At 39.4% G+C, this 22,155-nt stretch overlaps 1 protein-coding gene across 1 annotated transcript in view; it reads left to right on the plus strand.

Annotated features, from left to right (window-relative positions):
* gabbr2 (gamma-aminobutyric acid (GABA) B receptor, 2) overlaps positions 1 to 22,155 on the plus strand; it is a 181,887-nt gene that overhangs the window by 37,489 nt on the left and 122,243 nt on the right. Inside the window, exon 2 of the mRNA XM_020606858.1 lies at positions 9,129 to 9,266. Coding sequence (XP_020462514.1) covers positions 9,129 to 9,266 — 138 coding nt within the window. The remainder of the gene's footprint in view (positions 1 to 9,128; positions 9,267 to 22,155) is intronic.

The raw sequence follows: 22,155 nt of genomic DNA on the forward strand, positions 1-22,155 counted from the left end.
AGGGAGAGAAGGGGTGGATTTGGTTGAAAAGTTCCCACAGTTGTTGTTCATATAGCCTTACTCTTCCCAGTTGCCAAGAAATGTATGAAAGATTGTTAGTCAGTGTGGAAAGTTTTCAGACCCTTTCAAGTTTTCCACATTTTGTTATGTTGCAGACTAATCTTAAAATGGATCAGTACAGAAAATGTTTTCTCATCAATTTACACACAGTACTCCACAATGATAAAGTGAAAGCAGGTTTTTGGAGTGTTTTGTAAATCTATTAAAAATAAAAGACTGAAATATCCCAGTACTTAGTACTTGGTTAAAGAACCTTTAGCAGCAGTGACGGCCTCAAGTCTCCTTGAGAATGAAGCTCTATTGGGTTCAGGTCAGGACCCCTCCTGGGCCACTCCAGGCCAACCACAGAGCTTTCCTGAAGAAACGCCTGTGTTTTCTTGGTGGTATGCTTCAGGTGGTTGTCTTGTTGAAATGTGAACCTTCACCCCAGCCTGAGATCTTGAGCACTCTGGAGAAGGTTTTCATTCAGAATTGCTCTTTTTTTTCTGCCTCCATCCTTCCCTCTATCCAGTGGCAGAAAAACATCCCCACTGCCTGATGCTGCCACCACTCTGTTTGACTGTAGGGATGGTATTAGTGAGGTGATGTTCGGTGCCCGGTTTTCTTCACACACATTGTTGGGAATTGTGGCCGGATAATTCAGTCTTTATTTCATTAGACCAGAGGATTTTGCTTGTCTTGGTCTGAGAGTCCTTCAGCTGCCTTTTGGAAGACTCCTAGCTGTCATGTGCCTTTTAGTGACGAATGTCTTCCATCTGGCTGCTCTACCATAGAGGCCTGATTGGTGCAGTGCTGCACTGATGCTTGTCCTTCTGTAAGGTTCTCTCATCTCCAAAAATGAATCCTTTGGTTCTTGGTTACCTGTCTGATCAAGATTTATGAAGACTAGTGGTGGTTCCAAATCTCTTCTATTTGAGAATGATGGAGGCTACTGTGCTCTTGGGTACTTTCAGTGCTGCAGAATTTTTCTTGTATCTTTCCCCTCATTTGTGTCTTGACACAAACCTGTCTCGCAGGTCTACATACAATTTTCTTGAACTCATGGCTTTGTTTTCACCCTGACATACACCATCAGCTGACCTTACATACACAGGTGTGTGCCTTTCCTACTTGTATCCATTGCATTAAATTAGGCACAGGTGGACTCTAACCAAGCTGTAGAAGTGTCTCAATGACCATAGACAGGAATAGGGTGCACCAGAGCTCAATTTCAATTGTCATAACAAACACTGTCATAAATGAGATATTTCAGTCTTTTATATTTAAGAAATTTACACAACAGTCAAAAAACCTATTTTAACTCTATCATTGTGGAGTATTGTGTGTAGATTGATGAAAAAATTTCCGTACAGTATGTGCTCCCTAATTGTTCACTTTATAAGCTGTTTCAGTGAGGTAAACCCAAGTATTTTGAACTTTGCAGTTTTTCTTTTTGACTTCTTTTGGTGTTGTGCTGTCGGTGAGAAAACAGAAGAGAAAAATTATGAGGTAGCCATGAGTCAAAATCAGCTGATACAGCATGTAGTGGCAGATATAGCCATTCCCAAATCAAGAAATTACAGAAATGTCTCTTTCTTTCTCTTTCTGTAGTAACTGGTGAAACCGTTGACGCCTGCACAACACTGAAGTGACTCTTAGCCTAACACTACACTCATTTACTACTGTACTGTTAACTAGAATCATCCCACCTCTGTCTCTTTCTTCTGCTTCGCTTTACCGGATCCATTCACAGGAGAGAGTAAAGGACCTTCGGGGCCAAGGAACAATTAACTTGATAACGGGCTCTCTCTCTCTCTTTTCTTCTTTGCACTCTCTGTCCACAGAAGACATCCCTCCAATCCTTTATCATTTCCCAGTTAGCAGATACACCTCTGTGGATGCTAAAAACATCTTTTAAAGTAAAAAAAATATACACAATATTTATTGGATCCTTGTCTTCATAGGTATGAAAACAATCTTTCTCTTGTCAAGCCAGAATGATCATTTCTGAAGAATATCAACTCTTTGCATTGTGCCATGCATGTATATTGACTGTTTTACTCTCTAGTGCAACTTTGACAAGCTTCATTATACCTTGAGCTATTTTTAATGTTCATAAATCTACCATTAAATTAGCATGACATTTTTTTCAGCATGTTTAATTGCTGCCTCTAGAGTCTGTTACTTCCATTCTAGTGTTGTACTCATTGTTTCACAGTTTAAAATGCCAAAAATTACAATATTTCTGCTATCAACATGATAATTATGACATTAAGCTGCGCTGTGAGATCACCATCTTAATGTGTGGACTAAGTATTACTTTGACAGAATGGACATTCAAAATAAACACTCCTCCTAAACAGAGAACAGCTAAAATGAACAAAATGTCAGACTGAATAATGAAGTGAAAATTATATAAAATGTCCTCTTCCCTACCCTCCCATCCAGTGTCTCCTCAGGGACAGATTGGCCCGTTTCATTGGGATTATACTTTAGTCTGTCCACCTCACTGGTTGGCGTAACAGGTTCCAGCTGTTGTCAGGCCTTGTCAAAAGCACAACAACCTGTAATGGCTTAACAGTGTCTGCTTCCTGCACAGCACAGATTGCTAATAAAGGTGCAACGTGTTCACTGTGAATTTAATGTCACTGGCAAACTTGAGCTTATCTCTGATTCGTGACTGAGCCAGTATGCGTGTTTTGTGTGTTTGCTTGATTGTATTTTGGCATGCATTCGCTTAAGAATGATCATTTCTCTGGTGTATATGTGTTTGAGAATAGGCATGTGCACAGAGGGTAGAATTTTGTACGTGTGGGAGGGACAAAAAGTGAAAAACAGAGAAGACAAGTTGTCACCGCCGCAGAGGCTTCCAACGTACCATCGTGGTTAACCTGGTAGCCATCTGAGCGCTCCAGAAAGTGAGAGATAGATGGAGTGCAATAACAAGAGCCAGACTGCAGGGAGAGAGGAGGAGAAGGAAGGCAAACAGCCATCAGCGTGAGCAGCCCAGTTGGTCTGTCACTGTGGATTTTAAAAGCCAGTCTATCCCCAGCCAAGTAGCGGGTTCCTCCATTTTTTTCTCTCCTCTGTGTTGAAGTCATAATGTGAAGGGAGCTGATCTAACTCCATCACAACTTGCTCTCAATTTTACTTCATCCACTCTCACTCAATCAATATGTACTCACTTCATATACTCCAGGGCCTGCTGTCTAAATGTTACCACAAGAATCCTTGATGCTCGCTGCATACGTAACAAAGCTCCATTCTCACCTTGTCTTCCTCCCTTTCTCTCCTTCTTATTGTTCTTTTCTACTTGTCTTACTTTTACATCAGTCCTTAAGTCAGTGAATTACCTGCCAGCTATGTCTTCCTGGTTATTTAAGCAAAGTCATTGTGGGTGATATATTACATTTCAGTTGTTTAAGGCTCATTGATGGGGAGCGAATAGCTTCTTAAAGGTCTCATGTCTCTGTTTATATGGTAGTAGGTGACATGTGGCTGCCGCTGCTGTGTGGCAGTAGGAGCGCTGACCTTAATTTACAGCTGAATGACCCCTGAGAACTTAAGGGAGCCCGTTTTTATCAGATTGCTATTGATATGCCATCAGGAAGATCGAACGTAATGTTGTTGCGTTGCCTTTACACTGAAATGGTAAAACGTTACTTAACTTCTATAAACTGACTTAGATAGTACACTACAACCCATCCCTGGTTCTTCCTCTTCCAACAGTAGTTGGTATTGACAGCCATGACAGAGTTTAGAGGATTAGTTGGGTTTATACATGGGGAAATAGATAATCTCCTTTAGATCTGACCTATTGGCTGCACCCTGCTAACTCTATAGGGCTTTATAATGCCAAGCATATGTTTTAGCAATCGCTGGACTGAGCCTGGCTCAGGAGAGATGTATATGTGTGTGCCAGTAGTGCTTTGAAAGGGGACATCTACCATGACAGTGCAGTATGTTTCTGTTGAAATGGGTACACTCAGAAGGATTTCTGCTGACACATGTTTGTAGCTCCTGGAAGTATCATTTATGTTAATTTATTGTTTGTCATAGCTTTATAGGCTTAATATGAAGAGTGATCTCTTACAGACAAGTACAAGATCTTTTTCTCAATCCTAAGTTTATTCTTCATTACATCTGTGAGTGGGTGTGTTGTGTATCTTGGTTGTCATTTGTGCCTTTGTTCAAGGTGTTTGAGATTTCCCATAAATATTCTTGTCATGCATATATCATCTGTGAGGCATTGCTAGTAAATTGCTAGTAAAATCTACTGACTAAAGACTGCAAAATAATTCTAAAACAAATAAAGCTAAGGGTGGACATTTATGATCTATTTTTTGAATGGAAAGAATAAATGTTGTTGCACATCATCTTCACTCTTAAAGATATAATATATACAGTACACTGTGGGTAAATTGCATCACATTATCTTAACAGATGTGGCAACAACATGAACACATTCAGTCTTTATCCAAAGACTAATTTTCTGTGGTGGGATTCGCACATATTTTGTTTTTGGTAATCACCTGTGCTGTTGGTCTTATCATGGACAAATGCAGTGTGTGAAGAGCAGATTGCTTCTGACATCAGATCAGGCTTTCCCCTCCCTGTGTCTCCTTGCTCTCTATCTTTCAGTCTCTCTCACGCACACGTGTGTGTGTGCGCGAACGCAGTATTGAGCCTCAGGTTGCTGATTTGGGTGCAGTAATATGCCATTAGATGAGAGACAGGTGCAGCTGCCTCTGTTTCTAGCACTAACAAGGCATTTCATCATGGTTAGCTCCAGCCTAGTCCTCTGATCAGCTCTTGTCCTTGTCACAATATTACACACATGTACGCACACAAAAGCTCATGCACGTACAGTATACAGTACATATTTTGACACACTGTGGTCTCTAGAGCTTTGCAGTAAACAATACATATATTGACACACTGTGGTCTCTAGAGCTTTGTTCCAGTTCCAGATACAGTGGTGGTGAGATGGAGCATTTAAGTTCAAAAACCCAAAGGCTAAAGCTGGCCTGTAAATGAAGGACTATGCTAAGAAGTCATTAAAATATTAATTTTCACCTTGTTCTTGACACCTTGTCCCTCAACATTGTGTTTTTAACAGTTTTTTCTTAATGTAAAACACTGCACTTTATTATTTCCAGTCAGAGGAGCTTAAGCCTTTCTGAATAAAATTCAGCTCTAGCTGTCAAATGTGTAGGAACCTGTGCCTCAAACCCTCTGCCACTGGAGGCTTACTGAAATGTTTTGAAGTTATTTTCCATAAAAAAAACATAACTTATCTACAGGCATTGGTGTATGCAGACCTTTAAAGATTTGCTGTTATATAATACTGTAAGTTCAAATGATCACATGAAACAAATGAGTTTGCACACACATGTTCAAGTCCAATTGTGTGTGAATTACCAGTAGCACAATAACAGGGTGGGATAATGTCATCATGTAACAATAAATCAGTAAGGATGAAGTATCTTTGTGTAATGTTAGAGTGAAGGAAATCTAATGGGGACAATGGACTGAGGAGCGTTTTGAGATAAACTCCTCCTCCATTAGTAATATCCTCTAAACGGAAAGGGTGGTGGTGCAAACTCACTGCACTGAAATGTCAAGCTGCGGAGGAGACATTTTTAGCAAAATGTATGAACGTGTATCACCAGTGGTCACCTTAAATCAGTTTTCTGTTTGTGAATGTTAATTATGCTAGTGATTCATCAACGGATTGTGATATAGTTTCCATCTTCAGGTTCTGCTACCATCAGCCCTCATATACAGTACACACACATGCACACCTTCTTTGGCCATCTCTAAGGCGGTCAAACAGATTACTGCAGGCATTAACCCCATCGATCTGCTACAAAAGGCCTCCAAATGCCAGGGATTAGATTTCGGACCGGAGAAGAGGGAAATAAAGTGCTTTAGTATTTCTTGTTGTTTGACGTGCTAGTGTGCCTTCTTTAGAATTTATATGGTTTTCAGGACAGTGATATTTGTTACTGTTTATACTGTATTTTGTTTAGAGCATATTTCTCAAGGACATTTGGTATGTAAGATGCAGCCTGTACCCCAACCTCACAGTGACAGCTTGGGAATCTTTAAAAAATGTCTGTCAGTTGAATAAGGATATGAAAAAGAAAAGAATGTAAGAAGGAGAATGAGAAGGTGAGAGGAAGTGGCTCATGTACTGGAATAAAATAACATGAGGCAATCTAAAGAGTTGAAATGTAATCTGTCAAAATTAGCCTTAGTTTTGATGTTAATATACTTATTACTGGACTGTAGGCAAATCTGTAGGACACTGTGTTGCTGCTGAGCATCACAGAAAGCCATTGCATCAATCTCACAGTCATGAATTACTCCATTGTGGGGTTATAATGGAGGGCAGGTTTATAACACTGGTTGATTCAGCTATATTAGCAAGTAGTTAATATCAGGCTAATCTCTTTTCACTCTTGTATTTCTCTCCCTCTATTCAAATGCCTGCTTCTCCCTTTCTCCCATCATCACCTTCACTATCTTCATGGCCCTTTATTCTTTGGCTCCCATTATTTTCTGCTGCTTCTCTCCTTTCTATCCCGCTTTGTCTACATAACATTATGCTTTACTGCATAGCTGAATAAGTATTGATTAATGTCTGAGTGGTTATGTTACCTAATGAGAGGCTAAATATGGCCATTGCTACACTAGAGTTGACCTCCTCCCTTAACTAGTGCACAAATTGTGGATAGTCACACTGTTGGCATGACAACACACTGGTCAAAACTTTGTGAGCAGTCACTACAGACTGTGTGTGTGTGTGTGTGTGTGCCCGATAAGTAACAGCATGGATGGGGATGGGGGCGTGGGAGAGAAGTTTTGTCGTTTTAGTAACTCTGGGTATCTTTAGGTGGGTGAGAAGATTACAGATATCACTAGAGCTGAACGGATTAGATGATGAAAAAGTAAACAGAATGAGCAACTGAAAGTGTTTGTCACTTATCAAATAAACGTGCCAAATACTTTCAGTTTCTGTGTTCAGCTGCTTTTTCCTTCTCTTATTGTATTTCACAGTACAGGAAACTGAAGATCTTTGGGTTTTGGGCCAGTGATTAGCTAAAACACGCAATTTGAAGACTTGAGCTTTAGGAAAATGTGATGGAAAAAGTTTGCTTTTTTTATATTTTATAGATCAAATGATTCATTGGTTTATTAAGAAAAATAATTAGCAGATTAACTGACCTTTGGCTCTTGTTCATAGCCCATTTAGAAAAACTGAGTTTGAAAATCTTAAAGTAAACCTGTTTGGAAGAGTGATGACTTAGTTTTACAAACCAGGGATTTATCCCATCTAAAAATATGGAAACAGCTGCTTAGACTATGCAGTTGTCTGTGATTGGCTTACAATCGACACACATGCCTGTTTTGGGGTTTCAAATGCTGAAAAACTGCTTTATTTGCTGCATACGAGAGGAGAGCAGAACATGGCCATTCTGCACTACCTACACTGCATTGTCACTCTTTGTAATAAAAGAGCTTAAACCTGCAGCATCGCCAAGCTCTATTGGGCTCACATTGACAAGTTTAGATACCCACATTTCTTTCCTGTTGCATAGTAACCAGTTGAGAATGGCAGTCTTACCAACCCACCTTGTTGTGGCCAACAGGAGAGAGAGATGAATAATAAGAGTATACATACTGTATGGGATATCTTCTTTACTAGCCAGCTGTTTTATTCAGCTGTGCAGCCAGGATAAGGAATCCCCCCCTGTGTCTTATCACATCTTCTCTGTCTCATTTCACCTGAGGCAATGCATATCTGCAGTCTTGTCTCTTTTTGACTGACACCACTGCAGACATTCTTCTCTACTGGGATGAATGTACATGCAGTTGTTGGTCTTCAATCAAAAATAGTCAGTTCTAAATCCTAGCACAGGATTAGATTTAAGTGCGAGGATGTGACTGACTACAATGTAGAATGATAGCTGTAGCAGTTCACGATGGGATTTGCAAGGAACTAGATGTCAGCTGTGACCTCATTTCAGCTTATGAAACAAATAAATTTAGGGCTTTAGGATAGTCTCAATAAAATGGAGAGAACACAAGAAGAACCCAAAATGTAAAGTTGTGTCAACTCTGCAGCCATGGCACCACTAATTCTCTTAATAAAGTTACCAACAGATCACAACATACAGTCCTGCTTGTCTAGTTAGGAGTCCCTGTCCTCTTACAGTATTTTCAGTGTTCAGTTTTTCAATCTGCACTGTGTAGGGCTCACTGTGCTGTTGTTAGTGGGAAATCTCATTCTGATCGCTAACAAGGTCAAATGACTCTCCAGATGAGAGAGACTGTGTCAGAAGGCACAAACACACTACCTGCCAGTCGGTCCATTTATCAGCTGCACACAGGAGCACATCCTGAGTGGTAAAAACAGAAGACTGAGTTGGAAAGTGTTTACTGCTGATAGGAATATCATCGCAAAGTGTGGAGATGTGGAAATCAGCAAAACCAGTTAGTCAACTCATGTAGCAATCAATGAGAACTTGCGCTGATGTCTTCTGTCATTTCTCTCTCTCTTTTTTTCACACACTCTTTTCTCTGGTTGCCATAGTGATGTGAAATGGCTGGATTCTGCAACACTGGATCAGAGTGGAGGCCCGCTTTTCAGCCTGAGAGCAACATTGTTTTACATGATGGCTTCAAAACACATACAAGGCTGCATTTATGTCAGCATGTGCAGCAGCACCTAGAGAATATAATAAGTTAAATGTTGCATTGTTTTTCATGAGCAGGATGCATTACTGTGATGTGACACCAGTGCATATCTTGCAGTACAGCATGTTGAAGTTTAATGACCCTATGAGCACAGCAGTTTGTCTTGTATTTGATGTAACGTCTACCCTTTTCTTCCTCTTACAGTATATCCTCCAGTTTTGTTGCTCAGTCTGCTTCCTCAGTTTGAAATGATTCTACTCCTTGTCCTTTATACCAATCTTCTCTTTGTGTTTGTATGACATGTAATTAAATTCTCCCTTTTCTGTCTTTGTTCTTTTTACTTCTTGATTCATCCTCTCACCTTCACCACCTCTCTCTGTGTGCAGTGTGACAACGCCAAAGGGCTGCGGGCCTTCTTTGATGCCATATGCTACGGTCCCAAACATTTGATGATCTTCGGTGGTGTATGCCCATCTGTGACGTCTATCATTGCAGAGTCCTTGGCGGGCTGGAATCTAGTGCAGGTAGGACATGTACTGTATATGTCATTGTGCCTGCCTGTGGTACTCCATATAACCTATTATGCACAGTGTCTGTGATCACTGGATGTTGTTGTGCCAAGTCTGTCAGCGGGTGGAACAGATTTAAACAGACATGCTAGCTAACTCTGTGTACTCCTACATAGCCCAGGGTTTCTTCTTACATTTGTGTTATTTGTTTGTAACCTGCATTTATTACTTAAATTACTTTCCCCCAAAAAAACTTTCCTCTTAGTTTTGCAGTGTGCTGATGAGTGGTGGGATTTCATAGAGGTTCCAGTTTATGGCTTAATTATTCATTAACCTTGCCGTGCTGAGTGTCTAAGTGGCATTGCTCTAATCCATAGAATCCTCCTCCATTTTACAGAGAGTCCAAATGGCTTTAACTCATTGTACATGAAATCGGTTGTTAGCAATGTGAGCTCCACTTCCGTAAGCACTTGGACTTGGGTTTACAGTACATGTAACGCAAGTGTGTTATTAAATTCTAAAGCAGACGGCTGGCCTGTCATTGTGAAATGCTGTTCGATGTGGCGTACAAAATACAGTATGTTTCTGGGGTGTTTTGTTATTGGCTAATAAAAGTGTAGCTACTCAGGCCATTAGATGTTAATGACCTACTACACATGCATATAGATTTTACCATTCAATTATCCTCTTGCTTGCTTAATGGCATTTGCTGTCATAAACGTGGTATGTCTGTGTGTAGAGCTTTATGGTTGCATCTGGTAAACTTTTGACCCCCCTGAGTTATCGCTTAGTTTCTTTGACTCTGTACTGTGTGTACTGTACTACATTACGTACTGTGTGTACTGTACTACATTACCAAAGAGGGGAAATGCTTCTTCCAAAGAAAACATTCCATTTGCTTTGAACTCTACAAAGGTTATCGGGCACAGATAACAAAGGTGTGACACTTATGTTAGGAAAAGATAGCAAAATTCAAGGGGCTGTATTTTTAAATGAATGTTACATTGCGTGGCATTTTCCTTCCCTTGCAATTACTGCGAATCTTCTTGTTTTCATGCCTGCTGTCTGGTCAGGGTCACTCAAGAGTGGAAATATTGGCAGGATGAGGGAATGAAAGGATGAGTAATATTTTGTTTAGTTCATTTCCTTTCAGTGGTTATGATCTCAGTCTAGAAAGAGGTGTTCAAGTCAAAATTAAGTGTTGAGCGCTCTTCATTATTTGTCTGTGTGTGCGCATACATGTCTGTATGTGTTTACAGTATGTGTTTCCTCTCTATTTATTGACTAGTTTGGTGGTGATTTCCTGTGAGAAATGCAGTAGCAACATTCTTCTTTGCAGAACACTGCCGGGTACACAGTACCTGCTCCAGAGCACTTTACAAACCAGGCTCTTTTTATCATCTGTATGCAGACCAACACCAACAAGTTCATACTGGTCTCATCCAAGGTACACATTGTGATGTTAAGCAAGTTTGTTTGTGCACAAATATTGTTGCATTCTTGGTTTTACAGTAGATATGGTGTAGTCCTACAAGCTGAGGTTGCTATCCTGAGCTGCATCCTCATCAGAGTACAAGCCACCAAGCTCCTATAATGTCTTCTGAAAATTGGCAGTAAGACATGTCAATGGATGTAAACAATGCACCAGATGGCTTTTGGTTGAATGCATTGTAAAAAGGCACACTTCTCTTTAGTTATGTACTTGTCTAGTGCAGTGGTCCCCAACCTTTTTATCACTGCGGACCGGTCAACGCTTGACAATTTTACTGCGGCCCGGGGTGGGGGTGGGGGGGGGACGTAGATTGTTTATATTGCAAATATAATAATAAATGTGAATTCACTGTGTACTTGTATGCAACTTTATTAGCAGCTTCCTCGTAACATTGCGCCAAATTAATAATTTCTTGTACGGCCCGGTACCAATTGATCCACGGACCGGTACCGGTCCGCGGCCCGGGGGTTGGGGACCACTGGTCTAGTGGATCCTTGTACTTGAGGTCAGCCTGATTGTCGGCCTTACTGACTTTGTGCTGTTCCTTTTGAATGTGTGTGATTGTTTATAATGTGTATGTAGACATGCATGTGAATCTGCATATTAAGTTGTGTATATGTGTGTTAAAGTCTTCGTATGCAGAGTATGCTTAAGTGTTTTTAGGACTGACAAATCTCTGCTTTGACAGCTTCTGTGGTGGGAGGTAGTTAATCCGAGCTGTTAATCCAAGATAGAATAACGCTTTTGTCTAAAGGAGGGAAAGAAAAGAAGAATGAAAAGAAGGCTGTAGGAAAAGGGGAAGGCCACCCAATTCAGATAAAAGTCTGTAGAGGCAAGGAGAGGAGATTGGAAGTTTTGAATGTCTACAGCCCACAAAGTTCAGCATGCCACATCAGTGGGAATTTGTTTTTAAAACAGAATTCTGTCTTATTACCCAGTCCTGGCACCGTTTTCAAGACCTGAGTTTGTATGGACAGAAATAGAGAATTTTCTGTCATGATTTTATGGGCAAGACTTAACAAGCTTATCATTTTCACATCAAAAACAGGAAGCTGGCAGATACTATCTGCAGAGGAGATGGCTGAGAGAACTACTACTCCTGGATGAAGCTTAATCATGCACCCATAAAAATAGTTTTCAATCAGCATTGATGTCTAATGAAGTCTTCTTTGAAAGGCACGGCAAAAATAAACTCCCACTGCATATCCGTCCGTTATGCTCAGTGCACATACTCAAAGCAGAGTAGGTTTTAGGAGCATTATATCAGTGTCGATATTAATGTACCAAAAGTCACAGTTGTCATTTGTGTTAAGATATAATGCAAACACTTGTAATGGTGTTTATGAAAAGCTGGAGTAAAAAGAAAACATCTTGCAACCCAAAGTCTTGTCTACTGGTACTGCAGAAGATGAACAGGGCAGAAGCTCATAACATGGCTGTCTTAGGAAAATTAGTACAGTCTGCACTGAAAAGGGAAAAATGCAGTAAAGCTTGCAACAAGTTTACTTTTGACAAACTGATTTGAGTACAAAAACCTTCTAACAGATATCCATGCAAACACAACTTCTACTCAGTCATATTTTGAAAAACATTTGAAAACCCCTTTTGATATAAATTAGTTTGTACTTCTTGTATCATAGTTGTATTATCAGCGTCTTCTAAAATACTTAAATGTGCCTGTTGCCCATAACTTCTTTAAAAAGTGTTGTAAATTGCAAAGAATTACAGTGTCATTGTGTGAAATTAGCAGATGAGCTTGGTGGCGGTGGTGCTGGCTCATCTGTCCCGATCAGTCACATGACCCTTACTGTGCTGTTTGTAGCAATACTGTATGTCAAGAGTCTCCCATCTAGACTTGTGGAATTACAAAACTGTACATTAGATACAATTCAGGTTAGGAGACTCCCATTGGCAGCTAGGGTAAACTCAAGCTTCATCAAATCAGGCAAACATTTTCCAACTGTTGGTGCCAGGAAAAAGCCAGTATCTAACACATCATAAAGTATACAGCACATACAGTAGCTCGGTTAGAGTAACATATATACATACACACGAGCACACAGATGGCAAGCCACTGTGACTGGTTTAAGCTCAATGTACTGTACACATTTTCTGACTCGCATCTCATGGTCCTGTCATAGTGGGTTGTTTGTCCACCTCCTTCCATGACCAGCTCTGCTCAGCTCTTTGCCTACAGTTACATTAATGCAGTGCTGTACATGTACTAAAATGACTGCCCAAGCAAATCAAAATGGTGGATAAGAATAATACCAGGGCCAGTGGACAGATGGTGAGGAGCAAATTGAGGGAACGATGGCAGAATAGACAGGCAGCAGCACATATAGGCTGTAATAGCACAACATTGAAATTCAACAAACGGGGCAAGACGCATCTGTGTTTGGGAGCTGCCATCAGTCACAAATGCCACTGATTGCTGTGTTTTTATTTCCACAAGATAAGGAATGTTGAAGCCATCCTCTTGGCAGCCATCTTGGTGTGTGATTAATCCTGTGTTCTCTTCTCCATGATATTATATAATTCCAACAAGAATTTAGCCTTGTGCAAATGGCTCAGTAAGTGCCAGGAAATAGCCCCAACCCACCCTCCCGCCTGTTGCTGCCCCTCCTCGCCAACCAATAAGGCCTATCAGTGGCGGCACTGTTCATTTTCAGCCATGCTGTGTGTAATGAAAAATTATGTTTCCTGATCAAGAGGGCAAGACATTCTTTTTCATATGAAATTGCTAATTTGTTGAAGTGGGCATTGTAGAGACCAGGGTTTTTTTTTGTATATTTTCAAAAATGATTTATTTGAACTTAGATTTGCATGGAAAAAAGAGTGGATATGACTTTTATTGATGCATGTAGATGCATAATAAAGTTTTTGCAGATGCAGAGAAAATCAGGCACCTCTGTTTACTTGTGCTACACTAGTTTAGATATTTCCCAGTGTCCTGTGCCTTATAGTAAAGTAAACACCAAACCTCAGATTTATTTTGTCTTTGAGGAACACTGAATAATGAAGTCAATATTTAGAAGAAGGACAAATTGGATACGTCTTCTCAAGTTATTATAGTCAACACGTAGACATGGAGCCAATATTTACCTGTATATGAAGCCCATTTTTCTTCGCCACTTGCTGTATTGATCGGTGATGCTTCATTAAACCAGGCAATTTAGGGACAGGGAAGTGCCTTCTCTGCCTCCTTCCACTACAAAATTCTTTCTTTTTGAAGCCTCTATAGGGTCTCCTTTTCCCATTTTCATTCTCTCACTCTCCCTGAGTCCTACACTGGAATCTTCAATAAAACATGTGATGCCTGGCACTGCAGTGTTCTGCCTCACTTACATCAAACCCTCCTGTGTACCATGTCAATATTTCATGGCTTCCAAAGTTTAGACTAAAATCTCAGAGTGTGAGGGCAGAGATGGTGTGAGCATCACAATAGATCATCACATTTCAACATTATGAATAAAGTTCAGGTTCACTTTGTGCTGTGAGTGTGCTGGATGCTGGTTTTGCCAATTTGGCAACTAAAGGTTATTTAAACTCTGCCCTAAAGGTTTGACTCTCCCAAATTTCATATTTACATTTGACTGCACATGTGTTTTTTATGAAAGACAAGGTCCAGTCTTATGGATTCATTTATAAATTCTTGTTCTGCGTGTCTCATTCTATGTGTACGACTCAGGACAGAACTATAGATGCTTAGAAGAGGCAACTAGGCCTGGTTTTTATACTGCAAACATTCTAAGCATAAAATCCAGGGGAACCACGAAATGGTGTTCCTCATTCTGTTTCAACTAGTTCAATTCTGGATTATTGTTATTTCACAAACTGGTTTTGGAAGCACCTGAAGCCATTGTTGCTTTGTTATTGGGCAGGGACTTGCTTCTTTCGTGTTATCCATTATACTGTACGTAGAGGTACCATTTCGGAAGTCAGTGGGAGGATGAGTGAACATCTTTTTTCCAGATTTCTGGGACAGACTGCTGATGAAGTTAAACAAGGCCAATGTTGACATTGAAAGCAAAGCTAATTCTAAGACAAGCGAGCCTGCTGCTGCTGCACAGATGTAAAAATAGAAAGGCTTCCTCTTAATTCCAATGTTTCTTCACTGAGTCTGTCACAGTTTCTTTCTTTTATTCCCAAAGGCAAAAAAGAGGCAGAAACAGACAGAAGGAAATATTAATTATATGCTATACTGTGCATTAATCAGACGTTTTTGCTTGTAAATACTGCCTGCACTTGTAGAATGTATCATGTAATATAAAGCTGAGCTCACACATGCTGTTGTACCTATTCACAGTCTCAAATGCACGGCATTTGATAGGAAACACAGTAATTAGCTAATTAGCGACATTTGTTGAATACAGCCCTTTAATGGGTGGCAACTATTAGTGTTGCATATTGAATAAACATGTTGGTTCATAGGCACTGAATAAGAACAAGAGCTTTGACTGAACATCTTTTTGTTTCTGTTCCTTCAAAGGATGTACAACCATTAGAAACAGTTTTTTTCTTCTTACATTACCACTGACACATTTTGTTGCCACAAAGGTTTATCAGACACATTCAAAAGGAATACAAGATGAGTACATGCTGAATTCCACCCTTGTGATTGATTACTGAAGGACGACGAGTAAGAAGAAAATCAGTTTGTCATTCTCACGGCACTAATGATGTTGCAGGACCTGCTGGTCACCAGCAACACACATTAACAGTTTGAGCTTGTTTATGTTTTGCCCAAGGACTTTATCATGTATCTTGTGAAAACTGTAAAATATGTTTTTCTGTGCCCCAGATCCTGGTTCTTTTCCAGTTTTGCGCTTTTGGGGTTTCCAGGCTTTGGTATTCCTTATTTAGGTCATAGATTCTGTAACACTTTGAGGAGCTAGCTGGGTGCACTGTATGCATCTTTTAGTTTCCAGATGAAAATAAAGCTTAGAGCAAGCAAATCTATGTATACATTGAATTTGTTATTAATCTCAATTAGAGTGTGGATACCTGAACTGAGCCTGTTGGTACCCAAGGGTTCGGGCTGGGATCAAACAGAAATTTAGAAATCCACACTCTTGTGCACAGGTCAGGTTCAGACAAATATGCAGCTCGATCCATGCTCTAATCTGAATCTAAAATGAATTTATCGTAATAAGTCAAGCTCAGACACTTGTATAGTTTCACTTGGCTAAAGGGCAAAATACATCCTTTGCATTGCATTTGCAGTTTGACTCATGAAGAGTCAAAAAGAAATCAGAACAAAGGAGAAAGTGGCTGGAGGCACACTTTAGAGCAAAAGAGGAAGTGAGAAGGAAAAGATGATCTTAAAGTAGACAAGTACAATTAAAACAATAGCAGGAGGATGGTTTTAATGATTGAGAAAGTCAAAAAAAAGGTTTATCTGCACATATCGGCTCCATGATGTCAGGGATACAGTTAATTTCACATCACAATTGCAAATGAAGGGGCTCTGCTCTGATCCTTCTCTCTTGTTTGAGGTTGTTGGTAACAGATTGACACTTAACAGATTGGCTGTGAGAAGGACTTGTGAAGTGCAGTTAACTAATAACTTGTGAGCTGAGATTTCATCATACAAGTAAACTAATTCTTTCTAGATCATTTAATTAGGTTAACATCTAGTCAGATCATGTTGGAACCTGAATGAGTCAGTTTTTTTTTCACTGATGTCTGAAGAAGCTTCACCTAATCGACTTCACAGCACCATGCTGCCAGTGAGCTTTTACAAAATCCCCAAAGAATAATTCTATCTTGCTCATCTCTATATCCATTTTTTTTTTTTTGCCAGTATTGGGACATTTTAAAATCACAGGACTGGGTACCTCATCAGCTCAAAAATTTGTGTTACACAGTCTTCTCTGAGGCTGGCATTAGGAGAATACTTTGAAATAATATCAAATACTGAGCAACTGGACATTGCAGAGTACCCGGCTCCATTACAAGCCATTAAAACCATAACGGCTGCTTGGACGGAGTGAAGCTTAGAGGATTGATAAAGGGCAGTTTAACTGTCTGACACAGTGCACTAATATCTGAAGCATCAACGCCCCTTCAAAGAGAGAGTACGAGAGAGAAGGGAAGAGGATGAGGTGAACTTAGTGGATGAGAGAGAGGAAATGGAAAGAGAAAAAAAACTCAGGCTCTTCACAGAGTGCTTTCCATTTTTTTTTTGTTGCCCCTCCTTGTTTTCCTTCTTTCCCCCTTCACTGTTGTACAGTAAACATGCACAATAACCTTATTTCCACAGTAGATTGGTTTATGGGATTATTCAAACACACAACATGCATATAGAACAGCACTGACAGGGTAGCAAAGTGGAAAAACATCATATTCTGAATGCAGTATGGTGGTTTAACTTGAAAAGAGCAAACTTATACCCATTCATTCCAAATGTGTATTGTTTACCATACACAGCAGTAATATAGTGTTCACCTGTGCTCATGATGGTGGCATTTGTGTTGATTATACTAACTACAGACTGTTCCATATTCTGCAGTACATCATAGTGCATCTATCTTAAAATTGATCAAAGTATTTCCTGTGGCAAAAACCAGATCTGGGCAGAAAACACTTTCTCCACCTCCTTATGCAATTAAATTCCTTTTCCTCTGTCATTCTTTTCTGTCTCTCTTTCCTCCCACATGATCCTCTTTTATCAGGGCATCAGAATGCAGAAGTATTAAGCCTTCTTGAGGTTGATACTAAGCTCTATGCTATTTTCATTCCCTATTGGTGCAGTCATTGAATCCCTCTCTTTTAGGCTGTGGCTGCAAATGGAATCTAGTATGATAAGTCCTGATAAATGATAAATGATGATATGATAAGTCCTGATTAATGATTTCTAGTTTCAGGCCACGTCAACTTAGTCTCTGAAGACGTAATCTCAATAGAAATGGATGTAAATAACAAAAGAAAGGGATATTCTGTTTTCTATCTTTTGTACATATGTGCATACTGTATGTATGGTTATGACTCGCTATTTTATAATGGCATGGCAGTAATTATTATTTCCATTTGTCTGTTTGATTTAGTAGTTCATTGCTTTACCAGATATGTTAAATTGAGTTGGAATCAATCAATCAAAAGTAGGGATGCTGTTAACTGAAAACAAAAATTCCAATTGATTAATATTATCAAACAGTAAAAAAAAAAAAAAAAATTGACCTCGACCAGTGACCAGCAGATCACCTTGAACTTTCCGATTCTGTGCTGATCAGATTTGGAGGCACGACAGTCCACGTCACACATGCAGTGGCACCATATAGCCTGGCTTCCATCTAAATGTGAAGTGAATCTTTTGAAATTTCACAAAAAAGGAAGAAAAAAAAAGTGTGATTTGGGTGCATTTCCATCAAGTGGCTAGAGTGGATGAACTATGTTAGTTTCATTGGAAGATAGCGGTATAGGTAACGTACCATAACATGGCTGGGATTTTAAAAAAAAAGTTGAAGGAGAGCTGGAGACAAAGCTGGCAAACGGAAAAAATGGAGAAAGGTTATAGTTAAGGTTATGGTTATATTTTCCTGGATGAAACCGAGGAATGTTTTGATGTCCTTCTTGCTCCACACAGCCCTATTGCCAGCCATGTTTCTTTCACGCGTTATGGGAAACTGAAAAGACGCCATCAGCAGAAACAGCTGTTACTCAAGTTCAGTGTTCACTGCATCAGAACTTATTTTGCAAATGTGTTTGTGTATCATTTTACGCATTTACTTTTATGTATGTTCTAGTACTTTAATGCAGACGCAACCTTGTTTATACATATCTCGCAAACTCTCACTCGCAAGACATTTTTTCTAACAAAATTAAGCATTGTGTGATAGTTTAAGGATTTCCATGAATGGTCATAATCTCTAGGCAGTTGCTGAAAAATAGGCTAAAAAAAGAAGGCATGTATATACTGTATACTAGTTGCAAGGGCATCTTAGAATATGCACTGAGAGAGAGAAAGTGAAAAAACATAAATTACTGATTATGCAGTTTAGTTAATTTCTCTAGTGTGTATGCAAAAGCATAATCAACCAAGCTAAATTAGTGTGTACACAAGGCAAATGATATCCAGTTTTATATTATTTTTAAAATCTTTCATCTGTTTAAAATTATTTTGAATTAAATAATGTGATGTAATGTAATGAGAAATGTTCTCTTCCTACAGTTTGACAAAATATGTGTTAATTCCATTCCTTGTCTTAAACTGGTCTTGGTTTCCAAGACTGTTGAGGGACAGTGAACAGTAGGTGGCTTCTCTCCTCTCCAATCACAAATCCTAATAACAGTTGGTGTCCTTTTTGAACAGCTGTGCCACTCAGGCTTCTACTCTGATCAGACAAAACTCTTGTTCAGAAGTATAAATGAACATGCCCATACATGCACAGATGAAGTAGCAGAGATAATTATGCATAGTTTGCATGCAGACACTCTTAGGCTTGCACTTTGTATCACTGCATGTCAAATCTCCCCCTTTCTTTCTAACATTCTTCTGTCTTTCTCCCCCTCAGCCTCTTCTGTAACAAAAGAGGTTTTCCTTTTCAAAGGGCCTCCGAAACCGTTGGGCACACAAAGTTGCGAAGTGTTTGGCTTGAGGAAGTCCCATATTCTAATTATGCTGGCAAAGACATGAGCTTGTACTGTCTCAGATCAAGGAAACTACTTCATGAATAATCATCTCTTCTTTTGCATTATGTGTTTATAGTGTAACATTTGTCCAAAAATTTGTCTTGTAGCTGCAGCATCACATTTACATGTAAATTGGTAGCATGATGAGCATACCGAAAATGGCAGAGCAATTTCTACATGTAATATGAAGATGGATGTTTTTAATTGGCAGTTTTTTTTTTAAATCATGTCAAACTGCTATATTTAGGTTGTTGTACACCAAGCCATTTCTTTATGATGCTATCCTTTGATTCACATAACATGTAGTACAGTACAGTATATGTATAGTACACACTAAATCCTACACTGAAAGATAAAACTTAGCATAGCGTGGCTCATTTGCACATGCTGACTGTTTTAGAATATTTGCAACACAGCAGCTGTTCAAAACACATCCTTATTATGTGTGATACTAAACGGAACATCTAAAGGACTACCACAACATGTTGCTTGTCAGTATGTTCCCTCAGTATTAAATCTGCCACACGACAGTTAAAGTCAGAAACGCAACACTGTCCAGATACAGGAGTGTCCATCACTAAAGCCACTAGCTACTGATAACGTGGAACTAAACATTAGATAGTCCCAGACTTTCTAGACAGTGGTGTGCTTTCTGTCCAAACAATGTGAACATTGAAACAGACATGGCAATACAAGATGTGAAACTCTGAAATGTCTTGACTCGTAAGTATTTGAAGGTTGTGAACAACTACCAGCTTGACAGACAGCACAAAAACTACATGACTCAGTGCTTTGGGTTATGTGAAGTGTGTTTTATATATAAATGTCCTTAGATGCAGGCAACATGGCACAGCTCTGTTTAAATTGTTAATTCAAACCTTTTAGTGGGGGAGCAGGAGGGCCTGAGAGAGAAAGCAGAGAGAGCAGTACCGTTAGCTCATTAGTACAGAGAGGATTTTGTCCGCCCTTGAACCTTTCTCTCTCACAGACAACTAAAAGGAAAAACCAACATAGTGTCTCAGTAAGGCGTTGGGCCACTACATGCCACCAGAACAGCTTCAGTGCGGCTTGGGATCAAGTCTCTGCACTCTAGACTTTACTGAAGGGATAAAAACCATTCTTCTAAAAGATATTCCCTCCTTTGTTATTGTGATGATAGCGGTGGATACGCTGTCAAACATGTCACTTCAAAATCTCCCATAAGTGTTCAGCTGGGTTGAGATCTGTTGACTGGAGGTCATAGCATATGATTCACATCATTTCCATACCCCTCAAACCAGTTAGTGACCCCTTGTGCTTTATGGGTAGAGGCACTGGCTTATGTATTATTCAGGTTAAATGGAGATAATACATCTTGAGGAAAGGCAAATTTATTTAAATTGCACATTTTCATACACAACTGCAATTCAAAATGCTTAACACAATGCACATAGATGGATAGAACAAAAAAGGCATACAAATGAGGTTGATTACACTATAAAACAACCACAAACAATTGTATATTGTCCTACTACTGTGCTGCATTGCATGCATCATGTCCGTTTTTTGTTTTTTAACAAAAACTTTGCAGTTATATGGTCAGTCCAATATTTAACATTACCTGTGGTTAAGAGGATGATATTTCATTTTCTGTTCAAAGGTGTCCTGTGGTACTAAACCTGAAACTATTAGGATACTGTAAATTGATGGCAGTGCTTTCAAGTACTAGTTGTATGAAATCAATCATGAAATAGATGTACCATCTGATGGAAATCTAGGATTTATTAAGTTTTTGATGCTGATACAGCAACAAATCCCCCTCACAAGTCCAGCACTTTGAATTTCAAACCACTTTCTTTCTTGGTTAATGCATATCCTTGTTGAAAGAAACTCTGTTAGACTAAACTCTTTTTGATTTTCAGTATTTTCAGTATGTTTTCAATACATACATTTATTCGGTTAGGCACATATGCATTGAAGATCGATACAGTGCTCAGTGATCTTTAATGGATCCATTCATTAAATGATGTAGATACTGTACTGCTGTGTTTATCTTCAAGGATCAGTGTAGAAGGTTGCAAAGGAAGAGGAAGATCCTAAGATATACTTGATATTTACAGCTCAGTAGGTTAATGTCAGGGGAGTCACTGCTTCCTGTGGTGGAACCTGTGCATTTTTAAAGAGACAGCACAGGCTTGCCAGCAGGACACCAGCTGACTCCCTCAGTGTTAGGAAACACGCATAAACACACCACCACTGACCTTTAACTCCAATAAACACCATTAAATATGAATAAGGGCATAATTGAAAGTAACCACTGGCACTTTCTTCTTTTTTCCCCCACACCCATACACACACACTCTTACACTTTAGAAAATTCAGAGCCAACCACACATTATCTAGCTTACTACTTGGCCAATAATACTCCTGACATTTTCTGCGGTGTCATTAGGACACACTGCAAATACCGCACACAAAGTCAAGACTGATAGTGTATGAAAATGTAAGAACATGCAGTTCAAACTTTACAGTGCTTATTGACACCAAAACTGTGTTGATTTAAGACCGGTCCCACTTCCTCTCATCCATTCCAGAGTGATTTTTAAAAAGGTGAGGAAGTGAGTAAGACTTACCACAAACAACTTCAGAGAGAGAATTCATAGAGGCTATCAAAAGACGATATTTATTTTGTCCATGGATTGATTTTGTTTTTTTTGGCTCCCCTTCTCCTCATCCCTCATATCAACCCTCTCCTTATGAACACCTGCTTTTATTGATCTGTTAGGCTGAGAAGGAGAG

Source organism: Monopterus albus, unplaced genomic scaffold (assembly GCF_001952655.1).
Source record: "Monopterus albus unplaced genomic scaffold, M_albus_1.0 scaffold82.1, whole genome shotgun sequence".
Classification (NCBI taxonomy): Eukaryota; Metazoa; Chordata; class Actinopteri; order Synbranchiformes; family Synbranchidae; genus Monopterus; species Monopterus albus.